At 43.1% G+C, this 27417-nt stretch overlaps 1 protein-coding gene and 1 non-coding gene across 4 annotated transcripts; both read left to right on the top strand.

Moving 5' to 3' along the window:
* Positions 1–58: 58 nt before the first annotated feature.
* RNF41 (ring finger protein 41) lies at positions 59–27342 on the top strand. 3 transcript variants are annotated; one of them, XM_069490092.1, is made up of 7 exons: positions 59–203; positions 3085–3269; positions 19264–19376; positions 23554–23825; positions 24601–24736; positions 25144–25247; positions 26071–27342. In XM_069490092.1, the coding sequence occupies exons 3-7, from the start codon at positions 19287–19289 to the stop codon at positions 26420–26422; spliced, it is 954 nt and encodes a 317-aa protein (XP_069346193.1). In that variant the 5' UTR covers positions 59–203; positions 3085–3269; positions 19264–19286; the 3' UTR covers positions 26423–27342. The 3 variants fall into 3 exon arrangements, with proteins under 3 accessions (XP_069346193.1, XP_069346194.1, XP_069346195.1); XM_069490093.1 differs by lacking the exon at positions 59–203 and adding an exon at positions 213–232; XM_069490094.1 differs by lacking the exons at positions 59–203; positions 3085–3269 and adding an exon at positions 16351–16412.
* On the top strand, positions 10439–10545 carry LOC138397724 (U6 spliceosomal RNA). The gene has a single exon (XR_011235850.1). It is a non-coding gene; the product is annotated as a U6 spliceosomal RNA (small nuclear RNA).
* Positions 27343–27417: the final 75 nt, after the last annotated feature.

Below are 27417 nucleotides of genomic sequence, written 5' to 3'. Positions count from 1 at the left end.
ACAAAGAGGTGGAGTTTGGTGACGAGCTTCCTCCGGGTTGCGTAGCAGCGGTGGGCGGGACACAGGATCTGTCGGAGACGGCGACAAGTGGTCGGAACCTTCTTCCCCCTCCTTCCCCTACCCCTTCCTTTCCCAGGAAAGGCTGAGATCCGGCACCGGGGCTGTCCCGTGGCCGCTGCGGCTTCAGCTCCCACCAGGCCAGGGTACGGAGAGTCCAGGCCGCGTCCGGGCGGTGCGTACTGCGCCTGCGCGGGCTTCCACCTAAAACAGGGTGTGGGAGGGGTGGGGGTGATGTTCTAGGGGGATTGGGGTGGGGGTTCGAGATATTGGGATTCACGAGGAGGGATAGGCGTGAAGATGAAAATGGGGGAAGGGAGCAGCACTGGAGAGGAGTCAGGAGGTGAGAAGGGGACTCTGGAGGATGGGTTGTTGGGGAAGGTCGGTTGGAGTAGGGAGCCTTGAGAAGTGCGGGATGGGGGCTTGGGCTGGCTGGAAGACAGGGAACAGCGGACCTGGGGGAGCAACCTAGTATTTAAATAGGCCATGACTGACGGGCCAGGAGGGGGAGAAGGGAACATTCCCGGGACCAGCCTGGGCAGTGGCGGCGGAACTTGAACCCCCGCCCTCAAAGCGCCATAGCTTGGCTCCTCTCCCATGCCTTGTCTTTGGCAGCCTTGTCCTTCTCTTTCATTCCTTCCCCGATCCTCTTCCCCTCCCAGCCCTCCCTGAAGAACTCTCACATTCCTTAATCCCTGCCCATGATTTGCAGCCGGGTCCTCTCGCACGCTTCACACACCACACACCGGAAAGCCTTGGAAAGCCTTCCTCAAGCCTGGACTCAGGGAAATTGGGAGTGGGGAGTTGGGGGGCAGAGAAAGAGCAGAAAGCCAAGCGGGAGTGAGAGCGTTTTGCCTGAGAGATTGATAGACACCTTCCCCATTCTGAAACTGACTTCATTTCACCTAATAGCAAATGTGGCTGTTAATGAGGCCACCGTTCTTGGGGACTGGCCTGTGATAGTCTTATCCCTTTCTTTACAGTGGTTTTAGAGTCTGACAAACAGGGTAAGAGGCTGATAGCGTTGCTGGCTGATAGTTTTCTCCCAAATAGAAGTGGGGTGCACTAGTGGTAGGGAATGTGAGTGATGCAGTGTTACTACCTTGTGTGTCCAGCTGACCTGTGGCTGGGCTTGTTTCCCAGTAATTGAAAAGAAGGAACAAACGTCTTTCAAGCATTTGTTCTCTAGCCTTCTGTACTCTAAATTTATTTTGCATTCTGTTGCTACAAATACTGCCTTATCTGAGGATAGCAGTATCCAGTATGCTTTTACATTTGTTATATCACATTTGATTTGCAGGACAATAAGTATAAAGTGAGTGTGTGTGTATATACACACACACACACACACACACGCACACGGTACATAGATAACCTGTACCATTTACCCTATTTGTTGGTCGGTGACACAGCTAGGACCAGAACCCAGGCCTCCTGACTCATGGTCTTCTGCTCAATTGAAAAATCCTGTTTTGTTCTGGCCAAGGGGGCATTGAAGTAGGATTGGTCTTTCCAGCGTATGCAACTATTTGCTTTCTGAATCTTGTTACAAAAGGAGACTGACCATAGCCAACAGCACTGGTTCCCTGAAGCATTTCTTGAGGTACAGGTGCATATGCCAGGGTGTTGGGAAATGGGGTGTTCTCAAAATGAAGGAAGCATTATGAGTGGGAAAGGAGGAGTGGAGAGAAACATATCAACCCTTGCCTTGACCACAGGGAAGAAAAGGTGCCTGGCATTGCACTTTAGTGTCTGATTTTTTTTTTTTTTTGAGAGAGTCTCACTCTCTCCTCTGGGCTAGAATGCTGTGGCATCAGCCTTGCTCACAGCAACCTCAAACTCCTGGGCTCAAGTGATCCTCCTGCCTCAGCCTCCCCACATAGCTGGGACAGGGTCTCACTCTTGCTTAGGCTGGTCTCCAACTGCTGAGCTCAAGCAGTCCTCCCGCCTTGAGAGTCCTAGGATTACAGGTGTGAGCCACCGTGCCCAGCGATTTTTAAGCTGGTGTTTTAGTTTAAAAATACTGCGCTAAACACATTGTGGCTGATGAGCATAGCAAACTGATGAGCATATATACCAGACTCAGAAGATGAAACGGTCTCTGTTTTATGTGTAATAGTCATTATCCTATGCCTTCCTAACATGGCCCTTAAACAATTGATAAACATGTACTAGTAAGGAAAGGATTTTGAATAGTTGCCATTCTTCTGTATATAGTTCAGTAGATCCCTCAGCACCCTTCATCTGAAGCCATGTCTTCCTCTGTTTAGTTCTATCCACGTAATGATGAGTCTGGTCAACCTAATCTTTCCTACTATCTCTATCCTTCACAGTTGCTCACCCTGGAATAATTTCCTCACTCACTGCCTCTTCATTTTTTCTTTTTTAAGCCTGATCCCTGACTTGTCAGAGTTGCCACCTGTACCAACACTCTTGAGCATCTTCTTCTCATGAAATAGTATTTTCCAGTTGGAAGGTAGGACGAGAATTTTTTTTTTTGAGACAGGGTCTCACTGTGTTGCCTGGGCTAGAGTGCAGTAGCATCATCATAGCTCACTACAACCTCCAGGGCTCAAGCGATCCTCCTGCCTCAGCCTCCCAAGTAGCTGGGACTATAGGTGTAGAATTCTTTTCACATGAAATAATTTATGTGAAAGCACTTTGGAAACATTAAAGCATCATACTGTACATGTAAGATATTATGGTTCTATGCATTTTGTAGCCACAGATTTGTAATTATTGACATCACTTGTAGTTATGTGCACTGAATAAAAGAATCTTTTTTTATCTCCAACAGCTCCTCTTCTCTACCTTTCCTCTTGTCCTTTTCTTTCCCCTTCTCAGCTATGTTTGAAACTACTGGACCATGTGTGTGATTCCTTAGCCATTGATTTCCTTCCTTAGAGGTTAGTCCTGTACACCTTGCACTGAATCCTGCTGTTTATTCTCCCCAAGTCTGTCCAGTCTCATTGCCAAGTGAAGGTAGTTCCCCTGACTTACCTTTCTCTTCCTTGTTCCTATTAATAGAGTGCTCCTGATTGTGACATCACTTCCATCTCCTTGGCAATGGAGCTTATCACTAGGAAGGAAGACTCAGTCGGAGAGTAGCCAACAAGATGGGTTACTGGGAGCATCTCCTGAGTGGCACTGAGTGGAGGCATCAGGGGGTTGGAGCCTTGTGAACAGGGAGCCTGCCCCCCAACACTCGGAAGGTAAAGAGCCTTGATTCAGAATCTCATTCCAGGCTTCATCCTTCTTTATAAATCAGAGTTCCTTCTGCCCTTGAAGCCTGCTTCTTAAAACTCCTTTCTGCAGAAAGCTTTCTGTGATTAACCCATACCGTCCTGTTCTCTTTTGCGTATTTATGTCTTACATTAATTATTAACTTGTTAGTAAGTTGCTTAGTAAGTTTTATGTCTTTTTATGTGTTTTTAATCCTGTGTTCTCCTTAGGCTCAAGTCTACACCTTAGTTTAAGGACAAGGATTATGTTTTCCCTTTCTTCTTTATATCTTTACTGGTAAGGAGATTATGTATTTAGGATGATGAAGTTTAGGGTAACCATACAAATGGTGCTTGATACTGGTGACCAATTGGGAGGTCATTGCTGGCCTTTGAGGCCTGGCAGGCCTCCCTTTAGGCATTAGGTGAATTTTTGAAGAATTGTGTGCCTTCTGGATTCTTTTGTGAATTGAATCAATTAAAATGTACTAAAGATGCCTAACTTTAATATTCCCTATGGTAAATCTTGTATGGATCACAGCATTCTGGAATTAAATAGAACCTTAGAATTCCTCACCTCACAAGTGAGGAAACTGAGTTCCTAAGCGGGGAAACGATTTCACTTTGAAGAGTCTACTGCTTAAGTAAAAAAAACCATTTCCTTTCATTTAAAAAGTCAAGAGAATTGCCTCAAGAGAGCAACGTCAGTTAGTGGTAATGCCAAGGCACCTTTTAGCATAGTTACCCTCTGATTTTCCTATTTTTGTTTTTTATGCTCAGTCTTAGAATCATGGAACTTGTAGAGTACTTTATTTATTTATTTGTTTGTAGATAGAGTCTTGCTCTGTGGCCCTGGGCTAGAGTGTAGTGGCGTCATCATAGCTCACTGCAACCTCAAACTCCCAGGCTCAAGCGATCCTCCTGCTTCAGCCTCCTGAATAGCTGGGACTATGGGTACACACCATGTTGCCCAGCTAATTTTTCTATTTTTAGTAGAGACAGGGTCTCAGTCTTGCTCAGGCTGGTCTTGAACTCCTGAGCTCCAGCAATCCTCCCACCTTGGCCTCCCACAGTGCTAGGATTTACAGGCATGAGCTATTGCCACACCCAGCCTAGAGGTGGGGTCTTGCTCTTGCTCAGGCTTATAGAGCACTTTGTTAATAGAATTTATATAGTCCAGGGTGCTTCATTTCATGTAGCGTTAGGGAACTCAGGCTCAGAGAGGTTAAATAAGTTGCCCAAGGTCACACATTTGGTCAGTAAGAGAGCTAGAATTAGGACTCAGGTTTCTGGATTCTTAACTTAGTTTTCTTTTTTCCAGACCTATTCATTGGGAGACAGGGAGATAATGATGAACTGTTTCAGAGACACTTGTGAGATCCCTTGCCATTTAATTTCTTGACTAGGTTGAAGTTCCTAGGGGTCATGTGTTTCCTTAGACCGGGGCAGTTTATGGAGCCCTTTTCCTGTGTGTCAGGTTGTTTGTAGTCATTGGAGCTGGAAGATCCTCAGCCCTCTGCACCTTTGTTATATTAAAGGTATGGAGGAGAGAGAATGGTAGATGGCATACTACATCACTTACACCTGGCTTTTGCCCTTATGTTTTTGCCATGAATTCGTGGCAGCATGCTCAGTTACCCCAAAATATAAATCATGGGTTAGAGCGAATTCTCTAATGTTTCTCTTAGCATGTGTGCCTGAATGAATGCGCATGGTTTATACATTTATACATATGGGTTCAAGAAACCTTGAATAGGTGAGGATAAATGTCCTTAGGAATAATCTGTTTTAAATTCCTGGCTCTGTCTAGCAGTAGCCCAGAGAAAACAACCACAATAGTAAGTTAAAAGGGTATAGGAAGGGGTCCCATAAAGTTCTTGTATTTTTAATAAGAATTATTGTATACTATTACAGACCAGGAATAAAGAGAAAGACCCCTGTGTAACACAGAGGAGATAAACTAACAGAATTACCTGGTTTGGTTATGGCCTATTAAATAGGAGTCTGGGAATGCAGTTGTCAGTTTAGGTTCAGGATGTTCAAATCAGGGAGGTTGGCAGAACTCCTATAAGCCTGAAGGGACACTTCAGTGCTACTTCTTTTCAGCTCGCCAGTTTGAGTGAAACCTTCCAAGGCCTTTGCTTATCCCAAACCTCAAGGAGAATATCCAAGAAACTGTGTTTCCAGTGGCTGTGGTCACTGGCTGTGACTCTTGAGGTCTCTGTGGTTTTAATTTTATTAAGGCTTCCGCCTCCAAGCAGTGAGCAGCTGAATTCTTGTGAGGCATCCTCTTGGAATGATAACCTGCCCCTTTGACAGCCCCGCAGTGTTGGGAGTCCCAGAGATAAAAAGGAATAATCAAGTGAACCTAGCCTATCAGATTTAGATTGTCTGCCTAGGGGCAGGGCAAGGCAAGCCTAGTCTTGAGCTAACTTCCAAGGTTACATGTAACCATGTCAATATTTGTTTCCCATAGATGACAAATAGGGAATACCCTAACCAGATTAGAAATCTGAACTTTTGGCTGGGCACGGTGGCTTGTGCCTATAATCCTAGCACTCTGGGAAGCTGAGGCAGGAAGATCACTTGAGGTCAGGATTTTGAGATTAGCCTCAGCAAGATCGAGACCCTATCTCTACCAAAAATAGAAAAAAATTAGCCAAGCATGGTGGCACATGCCTGTAGTCCCAGTTACTCAGGAGGCTGAAGCAGGAGGATTGCTTGAGCCTAGGAGTTTGAGGTTGCAGTGAGCTGTGATGATGCCACTGCACTCTACCTAGGGCAGGAGAGCGATACTATCTCAAAAAAAAAAAAAGAAAAGAAAAGAAATCTAAACTTACCCTTAATTCTTGAGGCCACACCCCTGAAAAGGTACAATTAGAGAAAGATGGATAAAGCAGGAGAACCTCCAGGCAGATAAAGGGGGGTTTAGATTTAGGAAGAACATTGCTTAGCATCTCTGCAGTTTTATAAACCGTGACTTTATGGTAGGAACCTTGCAGCTCCTAACCCTGGCTGGTGACGTTCCACTCCCCCTGGCGATCTTTGCCCCAACAGAGGCAAGTTCTTTGCTGTTTATTTTGGAGTCGTGGGATCTCTGGAAACCCCATTAAGATAAATTTTCAGAATTTGTGTTTCTCTTTAAGGCAGTATTATTAGTATTGATTTAAAATGAGAATACAATGAAGCACAATACAAACTCTAGGCCTATTTTCTACATTGCCCCATAGCAACAAAAGAGAAAAGGTTGGCCAGGCATGGTGGCTCATTCCTGTAAGCCCAGCACATTGGGAGGCCAAGGCGGGAGGATTACTTGAACCCAGAAGTTCAAGACCAGCCTGGGCAACACAGTGAGACTCCGTCTCTACAAAAAAATTTTTTTAAAAAATTACGGCCGGGTTAGGAGGCTCACACCTGTAATCTTAGCACTCTGGGAGGCCGAGGAGGGAAGATTGCTCGAGGTCAGGAGTTCGAGACCAGCCTGAGCAAGAGCAAGACCCCATCTCTACTAAAAATAGAAAGACATTATGTGGAAAACTAAAAATATACAGAAAAAATTAGCTGGGCATGGTGGCGCATGCCTGTAGCCCCAGCTACTCGGGAGGCTGAGGCAGGAGGATCGCTTGAGCCCAGGAGTTTGAGGTTGCTGTGAGCTAAACTGATGCCATGGCACTCTAGCCTGGGCAACAGAGTAAGACTCTGTCTCAAAAAAAAAAAATTAAAAAATAAATTAAAAAATAAAAAATTAGCCAGGTATGGTGGCACATGCCTGTAAGTCCCAACTACTAGGGAGGCTGAGGCAGGAGGCAGGAGGATCACTTGAACCCCATGAGTTCGAGGCTGCAGTGAGTTATGATCACTGCATTCCAGCCTGGGCAACAGAGTGAGACCCTGTCTCAAAAAAGAAGAAGAGAAAAAGTGAATGTTATTTTAATTTTTGCTTCTAGAAATATAAACTAGATCAAAAATATAATCCCAGCTTCTAGATTTTTAAAATATATATACTATATATGTTACTTTTTCTTTTTTCTTCTTCTTTTTAGATTCTCTCTTCTCTTTTCCTTTCTTTTCTCTTCTCTCTGCTCCCCTTCCCATTCCCCTTCTTTTCTTCTTTTTTCTCTTTCCCCTTTCCCCTTCCCTTTTCCCTTCTCCTTCCCCTCCCCCTCACGCCCAACTAATTTTTTCTATTTTTAGTAGAGACAGCTAATTTTTTCTATTTTTAATAGAGATGGATTCTTGCTCTTGCTTAGGCTGGTCATGAACTCCTGACCTCAAGTGATCCTCCTGCTTCGGCCTCAGTCTTTTTTCTTTTATTATATTTTTTTTTACCTTCATTTTTACCAGGCTGAAAGTTTTCCTTTTTAAATTATTTTTTATAAAATGGGACCATATTATATATACTGTATACAACTTCCATTTTTCAGTTGGGAGGCAGTTCAACAGAGTGGTTAAAAGCTTGGGCTCTGGACTGAGTACAGTGGCTCACACTTGTAATCTCAGCACTTTGGGAGGCAAGAAGTTTGAGCCCAACCTGGGCAACATAGTGAGACCCTGTCTCTACCCAAAAAAAAAAAAAAAAAACTTGGGTGCTGGACCCAGTCTGTCTGGGTTTGAATCTGGCTCTACCACTTCTTAGCTATATGATTTTGGGACAAGCTTTCTAGCCTTTCTGTCTGTAAAATGTGAATAATGATAGCTCAAACCTCAGAGTTGTAAGGATTAGATGAGTTAATAGGTAAAAAAAAATGCCTAAAATAGTGCCTACCATATAGTAATGCTCAATAAATGGTGGCTTAATTATTTAATGTTATATGTAAAACATCATCATTGTAGAAAAAGTAGCAAAAATCAATAAAGTAGAACTGTAAGTATAAAAATCTACACTTAGAGACAGCTTCTATAATATCTATCTTTTTTTTTTTTTTTTTTTTTTTTTTTGAGACAGAGTCTCGCTCTGTTGCCGGGGGTAGAGTGCCGCGGTATCAGCCTAGCTCACAGCAACCTCAAACTCCTGGGCTCAAGCAATCCTACTGCCTCAGCTTCCCGAGTCGCTGGGATTATAGGCATGTGCCACCATGCCCAGCTAATTTTTTCTATATATATTTTTAGTTGGCCAGATAATTTCTTTCTATTTTTTTAGTAGAGACGGGGGTCTCGCTCCTGCTCAGGCTGGTCTCGGACTCCTGACCTCGAGCAGTCTTCCCTCCTCGGCCTCCCAGAGTGCTACAATTACAGGCGTGAGCCACTGCACCCAGCCTATAATATCTATCTTTCTAGATGCACTCCAGTGTAAATATACTGTTATAAAAAAGCATATATAATATCTATCAATAATAAGTTTTTTAATTTATTATATAAATAATAAATATAAAAGCAAGTAGTTTAAATTGATAAGAAATAAATATATCTAAGTTATATTAATGCAACATGATAAGAAATTCTACTGGATAGTTAAGATATTTCTGATTTTTTGGTATTATAAAGAATGCTTACACAATTTAGTACATTCTTTTTTGCACCCTTGTTTAATTATATCTTTAGGATAAGTTCCTGGCAGTAGGATTGCTAGGTAAAAGGATATATGCTTTTTTAGGACATTTCCTGTATTTTTATTGTGATTTAATTTGATCAACTTCTGACAAGAGTACATTTTATTCCCCATACCTTGCTATGGTGTATGACATATTATGTGTGTGTGTGACATATGACATACATGACATATATAGTACATGACACATTAAGTTAACATTTTGGACATGTTTTCTGTTTTAACCTTAATACAGTTCTTTCATAATTCATTTATCTTTTAATTTTTATTTTATTAGAGAGAGGGTCTTGTTCTGTCTTCCATGCTGGAGTGCAGGGCTCCAATCAGAGCTCACTGTAACCTTGAACTACTGGGCTGAAGCCATCCTCCCCACTCAGCCTCCTGAGTAGTTAGGACTACAGGCATGTGCTACCACGCCTAGCTAATTTTTAAAAAATTTTTTGTAGAGACGGGGTCTCACTATGTTGCCTGGGCTGGTCTCAAACTCCTGGCCTCAAGTGATCCTCCTGTCTTAGCCTTCCAAACAATTTAGTATAAATACAAATTTGTTTATTTATATGAATGTGGAATATACATACACACATAGAAAACCTTTTCAAAGCTTCAGAGGGATAATTAGGAAAATTAAAATGTCCCTTCTATCACTGTTCCTTAGTACCCCCTCTTCAGCAGTAAGCACTGTTGGCAATTTCCTGTGTGTCCTTCTGGAGAGTTCCGTGCACATGTAAGCATATACACGTACATATTCTTTTTTGCACTTATGGTAATGTATTTTACATACTATTTTGTATTTTAGTTTTTTTTCCCTAGTGTATCTTGCAAATTTTCCATACCTGTTACATTTTAAAGAGAGCAATGATTTCATTATTTTCTCTGATTAATTTTATAGATATTGTAGAGAAATCAAATTGCAATTCATTTATTTAATTGAGGTAGACATTGTAAAGTCAGCAGTTCAGTGGATGAATTATGGATATTTGGGGATATTTTTGCTCTCATATGTAGCTATCTTAAGTAACTCTTCTAAAAGAACTTTTGTCTTGACCCTTTCCCTTCTTCCCAGCCCTGTGTATTTTCCTGGACTATGAGAGTGACCGTAGCTATCATCCAGAACAGCACTAACCTGTTGCATTAATTGAGGTTGCATTAATTGAAGCAGCGAGGAGAGTTGGTAATAGTGCCATTGTGTCCATATTAGTTCACATTTGGGTCTCTGGGTAGCCTGTTTTAGAGCTTACATTACTATAATCACTTAACTGTACCTTTACTGTTTGTTTAAATGAATAAGTGATATCTGATTGTTAAAAGTTTATTGGTGTGATTTTTTGAAAACTTATCTCTGGATCTCTGTACCGTTTTTTTCTTCCTTTCTGCTTTAGGAGGCATCCCTCTTCCTGTTAAAAATAATTCCAGATCTTCCTACCATTACCTCAGTGACAAGATACTCTCCTGTCTTTATCTTTCCCTCTTCACTGGTACTTTCTTTCTTAGTACAAAAAACACAAGCCTTTCTCACCATAAGGAAAAACACCCCCACACAACTCACTTCCTCAACCTCCTTCCCCCTTCTAGCTAGTTCTCTCTTTCCCTTCCTTTGAAATCAGGCTTTTGACTGCTCGCTTCAGCATCACATATGCTAAAATTATAATGATACAGGGAAGATTAGGATGGCCTCTGTGCAAGGATGACGTGCAGATTCGTCAAGTGTTCCATGTTTTTTTTTCCCACTGCCCGACTGGGTCTTGTGTCACCAGCACAAGCCACGCTTCACCACCAAGAGTTCCAATACCTTCTTCTAGATGCAGGATCCTCACCGTGGGTCTGCCCATAAACTCCTTGAGAATTATACAAAAAAAAAAAAATCAGGCTTTTGACACAGTTGTTTCTCACCTCATGTACACTTTGAACCATTGTGGTCTGGCTTCCACTTTCAGTGCTACACTAAACTGCTCTCTGCAATGACACCCAAGTCCATGGAACAGCTCTGGTGTGGTATCCACAGTCCCTCATCCCAGCAATTTTTTACTTTCTTTTTCTGACTTGTCTGTTTGCAGCTTTTGACACTTCTTTTCCTCCTCTAAGCCTCCTACTCCCTTGACGTTATTTTTTTGTTTGTTTGTTTGTTTGTTTTTATTTCATCTTATTATGGGGGATACAGAATTTCAGGTTATATACGTTGCCCATGTACCGCCTGTCCCCGCAAGTCAAAGCTCCAGGCGTGTCCGTTCCCCAGACAGTGCGCGTTGCTCCCATCATGTAGGTATATATCCATCCCGTCCCTACCCCACCCTCCCCGAGTCAGCACCTTCAAGCGTGACCATTCCCCAAAGGGTGCGCGCAATGCACTCTTTATGTAGCCATACACCCATCCCCTCCCCCTGCCCTCCCTTGACGTTTTGTTGTTTGTTTGTTTGTTTGTTTGTTTTTAAGAGACAGGGTCTCACTCTGTTGCCCAGGCTGGAGGGCAGTGGTGCGATCATAGCTCACTGCAACCTCAAACTCCTGGGCTCATTTGATCCTTCTGCCTCAGCCTCCTGAGTAGCTGGGACTACAGGCATGAGCCACCATGCTCGGCTAATTAAAAAATTTTTTTTTTTTGTAGAGATGGGGTCTTGCTGTGTTGCTCAGGCTTGACTTTTTTTTTTTTTTTTTTTTGTGGTTAAACCCATAAAAATTTTGGGCAGGTGCAGTGGCTTATGCCTGTAATCCTAGTGCTTTGGGAGGCTAAGGCAGGAGGATCATTTGAGCCCCAGAGTTTGAGGTTACAGTGAGCTATGATGATGCCATTTGCACTCTAGCCCAGGCAACAGGGTAAGACCCTGTCTCAGAAACACAAAAACAAAATAAGAATTTACCATCTTAACCATTTTTAACTGTACAGTTCAGTAATATTAAGTATATTCATATTGTTGTGAAACAAATCTCTAGAATTTTTTCATCTTGCAAAACTGAAACTCTACTTAACGAAACAAACTCTCCTTTTCCCACCCCTCACAACTTTTTGACTTTTATGAGCCTCTTCTCCAGGATTAGAGATTCTTCAAGCAAATCTTTTAAAATCTTTTTTACAAGCTTCTTTTCTTTTAAATGTCATTGTTAAAGCATGTACTACTGGTGGTAGTGTAAATTGAAAAGGCTTTTTCAGAGGACAGTATGGCAGTATCTAGGAAAAGAAATACCAGGTATATAATTCAGTCATTCCACCTCTGGGTTAACTGTCCAAAGAGAGAGATTCATTTGTTCACGTGCCCCCAAAAATCATGCTACAGGGGCATTAACTGCAACATTGTTTCAGGGGGAAAATTGGCAATGAAGCAAACTTCCAGTCATGAAGGAAATGGTAAAATACATTGTAATCAAGGTTTAGATTGGTGGATTGGAAATTTTTGTCACTAGAATATATAGCTTCACTCATACAGGAAACTATGAGTAGCAGAGAAGGGCAATTGAAAAAATGAATGTGTGGCCAGGCACAGTGGCTCATGCCTATAATCCTGGCACTTTGGGAGGCCAAGGTGGGAGGATTACTTGGGGCCAAGTTCAAGACCAGCTTGGGCAATACTGAAACCCTGTCTCTACAAAATATTTTAAAAATTAGCTGGGCGTGGTGGCACCTACAGTCCTAGCTACCGGAGGCTGAGGTAGGAGGATCGCTTGAGCCCAGGAGTTTGAGGGTGCAGTGAACTAGGATGATGCCACTGTCCTGTTAGCCCAGGCAATAGAGTGAGACCTTGTCTCGAAAAAGGAAAGAAAAAAATGAATGTACAGTAAGCAATGGATGGGAAGAGGAGAGTGAGAAGAGAGGTTTATGATTACATTGTTTGAATGTTTTAAAATGAGAATATATTTATATATTGTGGAAAAGAAAAGACAAAAAAATACATAGCAGAGAATTGGTGTTCTCTTGGGTTCTTTATTGAGATCCATCCTCATTTTCTGTTTTCATTCTCTATACTTTCCCTGCTTTCCCTGTGTGGCCTCTTAAAATCCATGGGTCCAGCTAACTTCAGGATTTCTACTTGGAATGTCGCACTCTGTGTGTCCAAAATTAGGATCATTATCTTTCTTCCCAATCCTGATCCTTTTCTTGATATTCTTACTTTGATGAAATAGAGTTTATACCAGTTATCTAAGGCATAAACATAGGAGTTATCCTTTTCTTAACTTATGAACTAATGTAGATTCTGACTCTTAAATGCCTTGGTTTGAGTCTTCAAAATCTTTTATCTGAATGTTTACAGTATACTCCTAAAAAGGTCTCACTTTCTCTAAACTTCCCTACCCCATACTTTTTCTACACAACAGCCAGGATCATCTGTTTAAATGAGAAAGCTGTCAGTTTCTTGCTTAAAATCCTTCAGGTGTATGTACGCTCAAAATGTCTACCCATAAGATTCTTAGTAATTATAAAGGAAAAAAAGTGACTCTACCATCAGTGAGGGTACAAATCAACATCATGTACTACTGATCTGATCATAACATCACTTCGTGGTATTTTTGCCCAAAATGAAAAACCTCCATTTAATCATGAGGAAGTACCAGACAAACCCAAACTGTGGGACATTCTCATTTAACTGGCCTGTGTTCTTAAATTTTGTCAAGGTCTATCCTTTCAGACCTTAAAAGAAAAATAAATAAATAAAATTAAAAAAATATGTCAAGGTCGTGAAAGACAAAAAGACTTTTTCAGATTAAAGGAGTTTATAGAATCTTGACAACTCATTGCAGTACATAATATTGGATATTCTTTTGCCAAAGGAGATTATTGGGTCAAATGGCAAAATTGAAATAAGGTTAATAGATAATAGTATTACATCAGTGTAAATTTCCTGATTTTGATAAGTTTACTATCATTATGTAAGTAAATGTTCTTCTTTTTAGGAAATACACAGTAAAGTATTTAGAGATAAAGATACTAAGTTTATAATTTACTCTCAGAAAACCAGAAAATTTCTTTATTCATCTATGTATGTGTATATATAGAGATGATTATAAAATAAATGTGGTAAAATGTTAACATTTGGGGAATCTGAAAGGTATATGGAAATTATTTGTACTATTCTTACAACTTTTTTGTAAGTCTGAAATTGTCAAAATAGAAAGTTAAAACATAGAAATTAATGTGAACAGGCCGGGCGCGGTGGCTCACGCCTGTAATCCTAGCACTCTGGGAGGCCGAGGCGGGTGGATCGTTCGAGATCAGGAGTTCGAGAAATTTATGTGAACAAAAGAAATCCCTCAGGTGCTCGCCACAGCTTTCAGGTTAATTTTAACTGTAGTTTGTGTATCTAGGCCTTTTGTGCTTGGCTCCTGCCCTCTTCTGTCCTCATCTTGCAACACACCTCTACACAAACCCTTTCTGATGTCTTGCTTTGATTCATGCTATTTTATCTGCCTCAGAAGGCCCATGCCCTGCTCCATCTCCTTATTTTTCTAAACCAGTGATTCTCAACCCGGAGCAATTTTGTCCCCCAGAGGATGTTTCCCAGTGTCTGGAGACAAGTTTGGTTGTCACAACTGGGAGACTCCTACTGCCATCTAGTGGGTAGAGGCCAGAGATGCTGCTAAACATTCTACAGTGCATAAGACAGTCTCCCACAACAAAGAATTTTCTAGCCCAAAGTACATAGAGTGATGAAGTTGAGGAACCTTGTAAATGTTTCTCGATAATCAATTCTGAGAAGTCTTTCTAAGCCGTCCCTAGTCTGATTTAGAACCATCTCTTCTGTGTTCCTCTTACTTGTGTTTACCTCACCATCACTCATAGGAACTAGGATTTATTAGGATTCTTGATGTATAGATGGCACTCAGTCAATGTTTATTAAATGAATATATATAGATTGTTTTATAGTAAGGTTTTTGGCTGAACTTTTTAAATTCAAGTTTTAGGATTAAAGAGAAAAAACATTGTTTTTAATTCATCCTTCTCTTCTAGACTTCTGAGGTAATGCTAAGACAGGAAGGCAGGTTGGTCTTGGTAACAAACCAGGGACTCTAAAACCTCAGGACTCTTTTCTGGCTCTCATCTGTGCTTTACTCGCTGTGACTGTTTCGATCTTTTCTTTCCATCCATAGAACTGATTTCCGTGTTCCTCAGTGTACGTGGCAGCCAGAAGAAGACCAACTCAACTTTCTTGGTGCCAAGCTCAAATTTTTAGGGATAGGATTCATTGGCCCCACTTGGATCACATGCTCACCCTTGGCCTAAGTCAGTTGTAGCTTAGGGTATGGTCTCATAGTACTGGTGAGGCAACTGCTACTGGAGCCATGTGGATAGAGAGGGAAAGGGGATATAATTCCTAGGATGTGGTTGCTGGGTGAACAATGCCAAGGGTATCTATCACAGCTCTCAATAATCTAGGTACATATAAGAATGGAGACACTGTGGGGTGATCTTGTTCTCTTACCACCATGCACACTTTTTTTTTTTTTTGAGACAAAGTCTCACTCTTGGCTGGGCTAGAGTGCCATGGTATCAGCTTGGCTCACCGCAACCCCGAACTCCTGGGCTCAAGCGATCCTCCTGCCTCAGCCTCCCTAGTAGCTGGGACTACAGGCATGTGCCACCATGCCCGGCTAATTTTTTTCCATATGTTTTTAGTTGTCCAGCTAATTTCTTTCTATTTTTAGTAGAGACGGGGTCTTGCTCTTGCTCAGGCTGGTCTCGAACTCCTGACCTTGAGCAATCCTCCTGCCTTGGCCTCCCAGAGTGCTAGGATTACAGGCGTGAGCCACCGTTCCCAGCCCATGCACACTTTTCAGTTCAGTAAGTTGCAAGGAGAATCACAAGGGGCCTTAGTTCTGGGTTTTACAATTTCTTCATTACATTTTTTATATCATCATTTGTCATTTATATGCTCATCCTAATCCATCACTGTTTTTAGGTTATTCAGGATAATTATATCCTTTGCTTCTATTTTGTTCTATTATGTTGGCCTAGGAATAGAAGGTCAGAGGTCTGAGGGGAGATAAATATACGATAGGTAGATTTCCCCTCCCTGCCCCATTTTATAAGAGAAAGCTAGGCCAAGGTGCTTTACAGTGACAGTTTCAGAGGGATTGTTAGTAAGCCTAAGGCCCTAAACTTTGGGCCCTAGAGATAGAAGACAAGTGTATAGAAAAATGGTAGTGAAGGAGGCCAGTGTAATTGTATCAGTATGACGGGGGAAGGGGATATTATTGTTCTTATGTAAAATGGGTAAAGAAGGACAAGTGATTCCAAAAGGAGCCTTGTGATTTCTTATAATGCATTATTCCTGTGCATTAATGAATATTTATGTCAGTTGAAAGAGACAGAAACTCAGCTCAAACTAACTTAAACATAATAGGGAATTTACTGGCTCCTGTGACTGAGATGTTCAAAAGGTGATTATGGCTTCAGGCATGGCTGAATCCAGGACCTCAAATTATTTCATCTGAATTCAGTCTGTCAGCTCTGCTTTCTTATATAATATCGTTTTCATTCTAGAAGCAGGCTCTCTTCACTAATGGCAGAGATGGTTGCCAGCTACTGTGGGTTGTAAATCCTACCAACTATGCAACCCGAGGGGAAAGAGCTCCCCAGAGAGCTCCTGTAGAAGTCTCAGGTATTGCTCTTTCAGTCCTGGCTTGGGTCACATATCCACTAAGAACCAGGGTATGATTCCTAAAGGAAAATTGTAGTGCTGTTTACAGAAAATGGGATGCTAAGTAGGTAAAATAGTAGGTATCCTATACTCTGGTTGTTGGGAAGCTCCCAGTTAAAGCAACATTTAAACACACAAGCTGGACACTGTGATGTGTGCCTGTAGTCCCAGCTACTGGGGAAGCTGAAACAGGAGGATCATTTGAGCCCAGGAGTTCTGGACTATAGTGTGCTGTGCTGACTAGGTATCTGCACTAAGTTCAGCATCAACATTGTGATTTCTTAGGAGCAGGGGACCACCAGTTTGCCTAAGGAGGGGTGAACCAGCCCAGTGGAGCCTGTCAAGACTCCTGTGGTGATCATACTTGGGAATAGCCACTGTACTTCAGCTTGGGAAACTTATATAGGCTGCCCCAGATTATGCAGCTAATGAGTAGTAGAACTGGGAATGTGAACCCAGTTAGTTTGGGGTGTTTTTTTTTTTTTTTTTTTTTTTTTTTGAGACAGAGTCTCACTCTGTTGCCCAGGCTAGAGTGAGTGCCATGGCGTCAGCCCAGCTCACAGCAACCTCAAACTCCTGGGCTTAAGCGATCCTCCTGCCTCAGCCTCCCGAGTAGCTGGGACTACAGGCATGCGCCACCATGCCCGGCTAATTTTTTTTTTGTATATATATATTTTAGTTGTCCATATAATTTCTTTCTATTTTTAGTAGAGATGGGGTCTCGCTCTTGCTCAGGCTGGTCTCGAACTCCTGAGCTCAAACGATCCGCCCACCTCGGCCTCCCAGAGAGCTAGGATTACAGGCGTGAGCCACCGCGCCCTGCCGGGTTTTTTTCTTTTTCTTTTTTTTTAGAGATGGGATTTCACTCTGTTGCCCAGGCTGGACTAGAATTCCCAGGTTCAAATGATGATCCCTGCTCCAGTCTCCCAATTAGCTGAGATTACAGGCTCAAGCCACCACACCTGGCCAATTGGTTTTGACTTAGTCCAGTGCTGCACATTACCTTGCACTTGACCTATCAAGGCCTCTCTGTACTCCATCCCAGCACCTTTTATTTTATTTATTTATTTTATTTATTTTTATTTTTTTTTGAGACAGAGTGTCGCTTTGTTGCCCTGGGTAGAGTGAGTGCCGTGGCATCAGCCTAGCTCACAGCAACCTCAAACTCCTGGGCTTAAGCAATCCTACTGCCTCAGCCTCCTGAGTAGCTGGGACTACAGGCATGTGCCACCATGCCCGGCTAATTTTTTTTCTATATATATTTTAGTTGGCCAGATAATTTCTTTCTATTTTTAGTAGAGACGGGGGTCTCGCTCTTGCTCAGGCTGGTCTCGAACTCCTGACCTTGAGCGATCCACCCGCCTCGGCCTCCCAGAGTGCTAGGATTACAGGCGTGAGCCACCACGCCCGGCCCAGCACCTTTTAAAATTGGACAATCTGATTCTAAATTCCTCAGAACTATCTGATTGATTCAGCTGATCTTTTCTAGGACATCACAGGCTGATACCTGGTCTGTGGATTGACTGCCCTTGCATAAAATGCCCATCCTTAATCCAATTAGCCTGCCACTTGGATGCGCATGGTTTGGGGGTAGTTAGTCATTGTTTGCTGACCTCATCTTTGGGTTTGACCTTTGGGAGCCCAAAGAAGGGGCATAGCAGCATTGCTGCTCTTTTGAGTCCTTGCTGTCCTGAACCTTTCTTCTTCTTTAGTCGCATCGCTACCACCTAAGTCCACCATCTCTCTCCTGATTAGATGTCCTTCCCATCTCCAGTCTTCCCCCTGTTGACAGAGTGATTCTAAAAGGGAACTGTGTTACATCGTTCTTTTTTTTAAGTATTTCAGTGGCTTCGCATAGCCTTCAGGTTAAAAACCGAATTCCTCACATAAGACTTTTCATGGCCTGGCCCTGGCTTGCCTCTCCAGCCTTACATTAATATCTTGACAGTCCCTCCGTTACACTACTCATGTTGGCCTTTCTCTGAACTACTTGCAATTCCCTGAATATATCGAATACCCTCTTACTTGTGGGCCTTTGGATGTGCTTTTTCATGTTCCTAAAAGCCTAATGCCCTATTTCCCCAACACCTAGCTAACTCCTGCTTATCCCGAAGGACTAATTTCTGGTGATGTCTAGTCCTGGAAAACTTGTCAAAACCACCCTCTCCTTTCAGCCTGTATTAGATATCCATGGCTCTTGCCCTCATAAGGTCCTGTGTCTACTCTGTCAAAGTAAAATCACTTTGTATTTTAAATATGCACTTCTGTAATGTCTTCCTCCCCTCCCCATTAGAATTAAGTTTCTTTCTTTTTTTTTTTTTTTGAAACAGAGTCTCGCTCTGTTGCCCGGGCTAGAGTGAGTGCCATGGCGTCAGCCTAGCTCACAGCAACCTCAAACTCCTGGGCTTAAACGATCCTACTGCCTCAGCCTCCCGAGTAGCTGGGACTACAGGCATGCGCCACCATGCCCGGCTAATTTTTTCTATATATATATTTTAGTTGGCCAGATAATTTCTTTCTATTTTTAGTAGAGACGGGGTCTCGCTCTTGCTCAGGCTGGTCTCGAACTCCTGAGCTCAAACAATCCACCCACCTCGGCCTCCCAGAGTGCTAGGAATACAGGCGTGAGCCACCGTGCCTGGCCCTAGAATTAAGTTTCTTGAGTCAACTTTCTCCCCCAACAAATGATGGGCACATAGTAGGCTCTCAACAAGTATTTGTTGGATGAATGAATGGATCTTGGCAATGGGCTTGTCACATATATGCAGACTTCTTCTGAACTGGCCTCTTTTTCCTCTGTTGTTCCTTTCAGGACCTGGGTTTCAGGGATGAGACATGGGGTATGATGTAACCCGTTTCCAGGGGGATGTTGATGAAGACCTTATCTGCCCTATTTGCAGTGGAGTCTTGGAGGAGCCAGTACAGGTGAGTTGGTCTGATGACAGGTTTGGTGGGACAACAGATGGCAGTGAAACTAGGGTAATGGGACCCATGGGGAAGTCACTATGTTCTGCCTCAATAGAGGTCTGGTAGAGAGGAGCAGTGGAAGTTGCAAGAATAGCCTTACAGAGTCTAGACATGGATGCCACAGAGATCCAGTGGTTCAGATTTTTTTCTGAGGTCACTCTGAGAGTTTTCTCCTGTAACATGGTCAGCTGCTTATTTCTGTCTCCTGTTAGTAGCTCTGTAGCTTCCTTTCCTCTGCAAGAACTCTGACTAGTTTCTATCCTCCCGTCCATGATTAAACTTATGTGGACTCCCCTGATAAGTTCTCTCTGGATTTTGATGATGTTGTGCTTCATGTAATCAGCCAGTCTCCCTGCAGTCTTCTTCTGCCTGCCTACAGTCTAACAAATAGGAAGTGGGAAAATGTATATACTGACCTTTTTCTTCCTGGGATCTATTGAAAAGACCAGCTTTTTTTTTTTTTTTTTTTGGAGACAGTCTTGCTCTGTTGCCCAGGCTAGAGTGCCATGGCATCAGCCTAGCTCACAGCAACCTCAAACTCAAGCAATCCTCCCGCCTCAGCTTCTTGAGTAGCTAGCTGGGACTATAGGTGTGCACCACCATGCCCAGCTAATTTTTTTTTTTCTTCTATTTTTAGTTGCCCGGCTAATTTCTTTCTATTTTTAAGTAGAGACGGGGTCTTGCTCTTACTGAGGCTGGTCTTGAACTCCTGACCTCAAGCTATCCTCCCACCTCGGCCTTCCAGAGTGCTAGGATTACAGGTGTGAGCCACCATGCCCAGGTGAAAAGACCAGCTTTTGATCCAGCCATGTACTCTGCATTTTGATATGAAAGCTGCCACCTTCAATAGGTCATTTCTCTGCCAGCCTTGCCAGACCACAATCAGTGGTATCTTCTGGGGCAAGTATGAGGAGAAGCTCGTAGTTACCTGGCAAGTACAATAAGTAAGGTGAATCCTTAACAACTGTATTCATAGCCAGGTATAGTGGCACACATCTATAGTCCCAGCTACTTGGGAGGCTGAGGTGGGAGGATCACTTGAGCCCAGGAGTTCAGGGTTGCACTGAGCTATGATCTCAGCTATACTTCAGCCTGGGTGACAGGGCAAGACCTTTTGTCTAAAAAAAAAAAAATCACAAAAAACAAAAAACAGTTGTATTCATGGGACATCATCCTACGTGATCCTTATTGCCCTCATTCTGTAAATACCAATTAATCCTCAGTCACTCCTAGCCAGATAGAGATAATCCCATTTTCTAAATCAGGACACTAGTCAATGAGGTCTCATGGCCCGCCCCTCATTCACTGCTTATGTAACTCCCAGGGGCTCTTTTGAGCCTTTGAGTTTATTCTTTCTCCCAGTTTCCAACCTGGACCTATTCTCTTTCTAAGCCTTTGAAGGCTGCTGCCATTAGAGGCATATTGGATGGTTGTGGAGCAAGCTATTCTAGCAATGTCAAGAGGTCATGGGGTGTGTCTGGTTCCCTCCTCACTCTGGCAGGGCCTTGTCTGTTTTCTAGCACTACCATTTGAGGTGAGTCACTTATAGGGAGGTGACAACCTAGTCAGAAGCCACCCATCCACCTCCAGGCTTTACCTTCTGAAGAGTAGGGCAGGCAAACCCTTGTGACCCAGACACATTTCCAAGGTTAGAAGGCTCCTGCTAGGGATGCTGATTTCCCCACATCATATTTATTTGTTGAATAGATGATAAATTTACATGGTTTAGAAATCAAAATAGTGGCTGGGTGCAGTGGCTCATGCCTGTAATCCTAGAACTTCTGGAGACTGCTTGCTTGAGTCCAGAAGTTCAGGACCATCCTGGGCAACATAACAAAACCTCTACTCTACAAAAAAATTTTTTAAATTACCCAGGCACAGTGATGCACACCTATAGTTCTAGCTATTCTGGAGGCTGAGGCAGGAAAATCACTTGAGCCCAGGAGTTAGAAGTTACAATAAACTATTGATCACACCACTGCACTCCAGCCCAGGTGACAGAGCAAGACTCTGTCTCTAAAAAAACTAAATAATAAACAAACAAAAAAATAAAAATAATATAAAAAAAATATTGTGAGAGCTCTCAATTCGATCCTTATCCCCATCCACCTAATCCCCACATAGATGAATAAATAACTACTTTTATTAGTTTATTATCTTTCCAATATATATTTAAGCAGATACAAACAAATATGAATATATTTATGTGTGTGTATACATGTGTGCGTGTGTATATATGTATTAATATATCTATGTTTTGGGGGCCTACTTTTCTTTCTTACACAAGAGGTAGCACATTTTGTATACTTCTGCAGGGGAGGCAGGTTTAAACAGGTTGGTCATAAAAGAGGTGACACTAGAGCCAAGACCTGAATAGTAAGGGCCCATTCACGTTAAGATCTAGAGAAAGAGCATTCATTTCAGGCAGAGGGGAACAGCAAAAGCAAAGATCCTGAGGCAAGAATGAGTTGAGTGTGGTCAAAGAACAAAAAGAAAGCCAACATGGCCTGAACACTGCTGGGAGCATGGTATGAGGCGAGGAGAGGTCAGAGGCACAGGCCAGATCAAGCAGAGTTTTATAGGCCATGAGTAGGAGTTTAGATTTATTTTAACTATAGTGGGAAACCTATTATAAAGTTTTAAGCAAGGGAGTGATATGATCTGGTTTGTGTTTTTAAATGATCACTCTGCTAAATTTAGAGTGGATTATAAAGGGGCAAAGTAGAAGTAGGGAAATCAGTTAGAAGACACATTTAATAATTCAGGTGAGAGATGATAGCAGCTTAAACTGGGTTAGTGACAGTAGGAGAAGGACAGAAGTGGACAGATTTTTTTGTTTTGGAGATACAGTCCGTAAGACTTTGAAAAGAATCAAGTATGCCTTTGAGTAAAAAATAAAAATCTACTGACAGTTGCATTAGTGATATTGAGAATAATGTCTTCCCTTATGAAAGCTTTCTGTATTTCAGTCTTTGGTGTCTAGTGTTTATGAGCATCTTGAGGGCAGAAACTCAATTTTTTTTTTCTTTTGTAGACAGAGTCTCACTCTGTTGCCCAGGCTGGAGTGCAGTAACATGATCATAGCTTACTGCAACCTCAAACTCTTGGGCTCAAGCAATCCTCCTGCCTCAGCCTCCCGAGTAGCTGGGACTACAGGCATGCGCCACCATGCCCGGCTAATTTTTTAAACTTTTTGTAGAGATTAGATCTTGCTATGTTATCCAGGCAGTATCTTATTTATTTTATTATTTTATCATAAACACCTAGTAAAGTGTTTGGGACGCAGCAGGCACTCCAGTCATTTATTCATCAACATCTACTAAGTGTAGGTGTGTACTGTGTCCCATGCTAGATACCAGATGGTGTCTGAGCAGAGGCCAGGGAATCCTCTCATTTTGAGGGATTAATGTTAGAGGTTACTGAGTTATCAGGGAAGTAGGCTAAACTGGTTTTTATGAAACTGAAATAAATATGATTCTGTGAAAAGCCCCAGCCCTGTTTAGGAGGGTAAGTGTGGCTGTTGGGACTCAGGGTGACACTTCAGGTCATCCCTCATAAAATAAGAACTTGGGCCCATACAGAGAGGTTTCCTAACCTCTCAACAGGAGTTTCAGCCTTTTTTTTTTTTCTCTTTTCAGCTTTCTTACATTTAACTTTAGCTAGTAAACCTCTGTCTCCTTCCTTTATACATCTGTAGTCTGAATCATCCTTCAAGACCCATATCAAATTCTGTCCTCTCCATAAATATCTGCCATGATTACTTTCCCGGACAGCTCTTACCCTGCTCTAGACTTTTTTGACAATTGTGTATGTAATCCAGTTGGCAATTAAAAATTGGCTGCCTTATGTCATCTCTCCTATTGTTCTGGAGTGTTATTTGTATCTGTTATTGTTATATAACTTTACTTGTTTGTCTTGTTTCACAACCCATTTATAATCTTAAGTACAGGAACATATCTTAAGTCTGCCCCCCACAATGCAGTTCCTGTAGTAGATCTGTACTTTGTTGTGACCCCAGGGATCCCTGGTCCTAGAAGCTGCTCAAAGGCTTGATTGGCTTTGTAGAGTTATCACATCCAGGTTCTTAGCTCCTGCTAATTCCCTTGTGCCCCTTTTGCCCTGTTTTCCCTTCTAGGCACCTCATTGTGAGCATGCTTTCTGCAACGCCTGCATCACCCAGTGGTTCTCTCAGCAACAGACATGTCCTGTGGACCGTAGCGTTGTGACGGTTGCCCACCTGCGCCCAGTACCTCGGATCATGCGGAACATGTTGTCAAAGCTGCAGATTGCCTGCGATAACGCTGTGTTCGGCTGCAGTGCTGTTGTTCGGCTTGACAACCTCATGTCTCACCTCAGCGACTGTGAGCACAACCCCAAGCGGCCTGTGACCTGTGAACAGGGCTGTGGGTGAGATTCCTTCCATTTTTCTGCCCCACACAGATAAGGGCCTTCCCATTTATACCCCTATCTCTGGGTACCCTATTCACTTAGATGAGCAGATCTCTTACACATGTTGGCAAGGAGTATTCTTAGCCTCTTTGGCACTCTGCCCTAAGATCTCGATTTTTTTCTCTTTTTTCAACCCCTTGGTCAATTTGCCAAAGATCTCACTTTCTTGCCACTTTTCCAACTATGATCTTTTTGCTCTTGCTTTAATAAAAGAAGGGGGACAGCAATTCAGCAATCTATGTGATAACACTGAGGACTGATTCACTTTATTCTTCCCTATAAGGCCAGTACTACTTTCTCTTTGTCAGGCTGACTCCTCTCTAATTTCCAGCCTTCTCATATTTCCTCTTGCCCTATTTTTTCTTTCTGAGTGTGAAATATTTGATTCAATATTGACAGCTGGGGCTCTGAAACTAGGGCTTCTCAACAGGAATAAGTGCACAGGCAGAATCCATGGGAAGAAAGGAGAGCCATGCAGTAGGTAAAGCACCTTGTCTTAGAAGGGGGAAAAAGTTCAGAGAAAGTAGGCAGAAAGGGGACAAGGAGGAAGTCTGGGAGAACACAGTGAAGGGACCATACAAGAGGGAGGCCTGAAATGAATGTTAGGAATTTTGGGTAGGAGAAGGTCTACTCTGCAATTTTCTGCCACAGAATAGGCCATTTGCCCACATGTCCCATTGAATGCCCCTGGTAGCCTGTTCTGCTTTTTCCCCATCCCCACCCTGGGCTGCAGCCTGGAGATGCCCAAAGATGAGCTGCCAAACCACAATTGCATTAAGCACCTGCGCTCGGTGGTCCAGCAGCAGCAGACACGCATCGCAGAGCTGGAGAAGACGTCGGCTGAACACAAACACCAGCTGGCAGAGCAGGTAGGTCTACAAAACATGGGGGACAACATGTCCTTCATATGCAAATAAGTGCATACCCATGGGTGATAAACACTGCTTATGAACACATAGACCTGTGCTTGTGCTTATGAGCCTGGGCGAGTGGATACTCTGCCTATGGCTTAGTAGGGAATCAGATTGGAGCTCTCCTTGCTTCTTTTCATCCCATTCATGTCATTCATTCACCTAACATTTATCAAATGCCTTCTCTGTGAACGTACTTTGCTAAGTACTGAGGAAACAGCTGTGAATGAGTCCTACCCTTGTCTTCCTGAAGCTTATAGTCTCATCCCTCAGATCTTTCAATTGCCCTCATTCTCAGATAAACTTTTGTCTTTTATTTGTTGTCTGCCTTAACCTTCATCCCTGGTTCTCCTTCCCTCCAACAGAAGCGAGACATCCAGCTGCTAAAGGCATACATGCGTGCAATCCGCAGTGTCAACCCCAACCTTCAGAACCTGGAGGAGACAATTGAATACAACGAGATCCTAGAGTGAGTGTCACTCGGGGCGTGGAGTGAGTGACTCCACGTCCTGGCACCAAGGCCTGAAAGGAGGAAGAGCAGGGGAGCACCAGATGGAGGGCAGTAGGAGAGCTGGCCTGGGGCCACTGCTTCTCAGATGTTGGGCTGAAGGACAGGGGCAGAGGAGAAGAGGATAACCCTCAGCTCCAATCCAGGATCTCTTATGCATTTGGGTGGATGGAAGGGAAAGCCTGCCAAGGATGCAGTGTATCCAGAATTAGGTGAGTACTCACCATGTAGAAAGTCCTGTATTGATGGCTGTGGAGTGCTAGGAGGGCCAATAAGAAATAGAAGATATCGTCCCTATCTTCAGGTAGCTTACAACCCAGAGAAGAAGAGGCAGAGTGCAAGTCCAGGAAAGTGATCTCTAAAATGCAGCAAAAGCCAGTGAAGTAAACAAGCGAAATCTAAGATCCCTTTCAGTTCTGGAGTCCTATACAGTTCATAGACTAAACTGTAAGTGTGAATCAATATATATAGGACAAATAGTGCTAAATGGGAACAGTATAGAGGAATAATTGCTTCATTCAATAAACATTTGTTGGGCACTTACTATGTGCCAAGTATTGGGATTGCAAAGAAAAATAACAGGGGCAGAGTGTAGATGTGTGGTGAGTAATGTGGTGACTCAGATGTGACCAACTAGGGAAAGATTTGGGGTTTCTGAGCCAATGATGGGTGGAAAGAAGGAAGAATAGTTAGGCTGAGTGCAGTGGGTGGTCTTTCCTCTTAGGAGAAAAAGCCAATGCAGAGAAAGGAGCTGAAATGACCATCTCCAACCCCCTCCACACAGGTGGGTGAACTCCCTTCAGCCAGCAAGAGTGACCCGCTGGGGAGGGATGATCTCGACCCCAGATGCCGTGCTCCAGGCTGTAATCAAGCGCTCCCTGGTGGAGAGTGGCTGTCCAGCTTCTATTGTCAACGAGCTGATTGAAAATGCCCACGAGCGTAGCTGGCCCCAGGGTCTGGCCACACTAGAGACAAGACAGATGAATCGGCGCTACTATGAGAACTACGTGGCCAAGCGCATCCCTGGCAAGCAGGCTGTTGTCGTGATGGCCTGTGAAAACCAGCATATGGGTGATGACATGGTGCAAGAACCGGGGCTTGTCATGATATTTGCGCATGGTGTGGAGGAGATATAGGAGAACTCGACGGGCTATCAGGAAGAGATGGAAATCAGAAAATCTCGTCACTCCAGCAGCTGGGCCCCAAGTCCTTTCCACTGTCCTTAATACTATGGCTTATATTTGAGCCATACATCTCCCTGCTCTTCTGGCACTGAAGGCCCCTGGGGCACTTTGCTCAACCTTTCAGGTGGGAAACCCAGATTTCCTCCTTTTGCCATATCTCTTCCCCTAAAATGTCTGTAAATTCTCAGTCTTGGTGGGGGGATTGGAATCCCCACCTCTATCCATTTTTCTGCCTAATCCCTGGTTCTAGATATATTCAGAAAGCACAAAGAGATTCATTTTCCCTAGAGGATCAGGGTGGAGTGAGGAATCTAATCATCCCTCTCCTCCAAAACCAGGGAATCAGAGTAGGCAGGCCTGTTGAGTCTAAGCAGTATTTAGAGGGCAGTTCTGGGGAACAGACATCCTAAAGAAAGGTAAGGGTGGAACCAAAGCCCTAGAAATAGTGAGGCCTGTAATTGGCCATCACTGATGGCCCTTAGGAGAAGACTGGACCTCTGTGCCAAGCAATATCCCTGTTCAGCCCACCTTAAAGGTGCAGGCTCCCACTGGGCCTGTAGGTATGCAGGTTGGGATGCCGAAAATTTCCAGATTTCTTCTTTCCTACACGTTTCATAATTAGGGAATGACAGGGTTGGGGGTAGGGGTTAGTCTGTTTGGGTTTCTGTGTTCAGCAAGAAGCTGCTCTCTGGCTTTTGCTGAAGTAGGGTAGGTACTGCCTCTTGTGGCATGGGCCGTAATAGTTCCATAGACCCCTCTCCAGCCCTGCGATTGTAGTTAGTTATGTTGATAATTTCCCTTGGCCATTGTTTGTTTATATTTCACAAACCCCACCCTCTCTCTACTTTTTTTTTTTTTTTTTTAAGAATGGCCTGGTTATGGCTACCCTACTTTCTAGCCCAGCCACATTGTTGGCAATTTAATTTATTTACTTTTTTTTAAGAAAG

The sequence above is a fragment of the Eulemur rufifrons genome, chromosome 16 (genome assembly GCF_041146395.1).
Source record: "Eulemur rufifrons isolate Redbay chromosome 16, OSU_ERuf_1, whole genome shotgun sequence".
Lineage (NCBI taxonomy): Eukaryota > Metazoa > Chordata > Mammalia > Primates > Lemuridae > Eulemur > Eulemur rufifrons.
Note: the sequence above shows the minus strand (reverse complement) of the source record. Positions and strands in the feature narration are given on the sequence as shown.

What these genes read in the sequence shown, in the direction of transcription:
- RNF41 (XM_069490092.1), top strand. Translation starts at nt 19,287, where the DNA reads ATGGGGTATGATGTAACCCGTTTCCAGGGGGATGTTGATGAAGACCTT. An exon ending in TCTTGGAGGAGCCAGTACAG is followed by an intron (nt 19,377 to 23,553) that starts GTGAGTTGGTCT and finishes TTTCCCTTCTAG; the next exon opens with GCACCTCATTGTGAGCATGC. An exon ending in ACCTGTGAACAGGGCTGTGG is followed by an intron (nt 23,826 to 24,600) that starts GTGAGATTCCTT and finishes CCTGGGCTGCAG; the next exon opens with CCTGGAGATGCCCAAAGATG.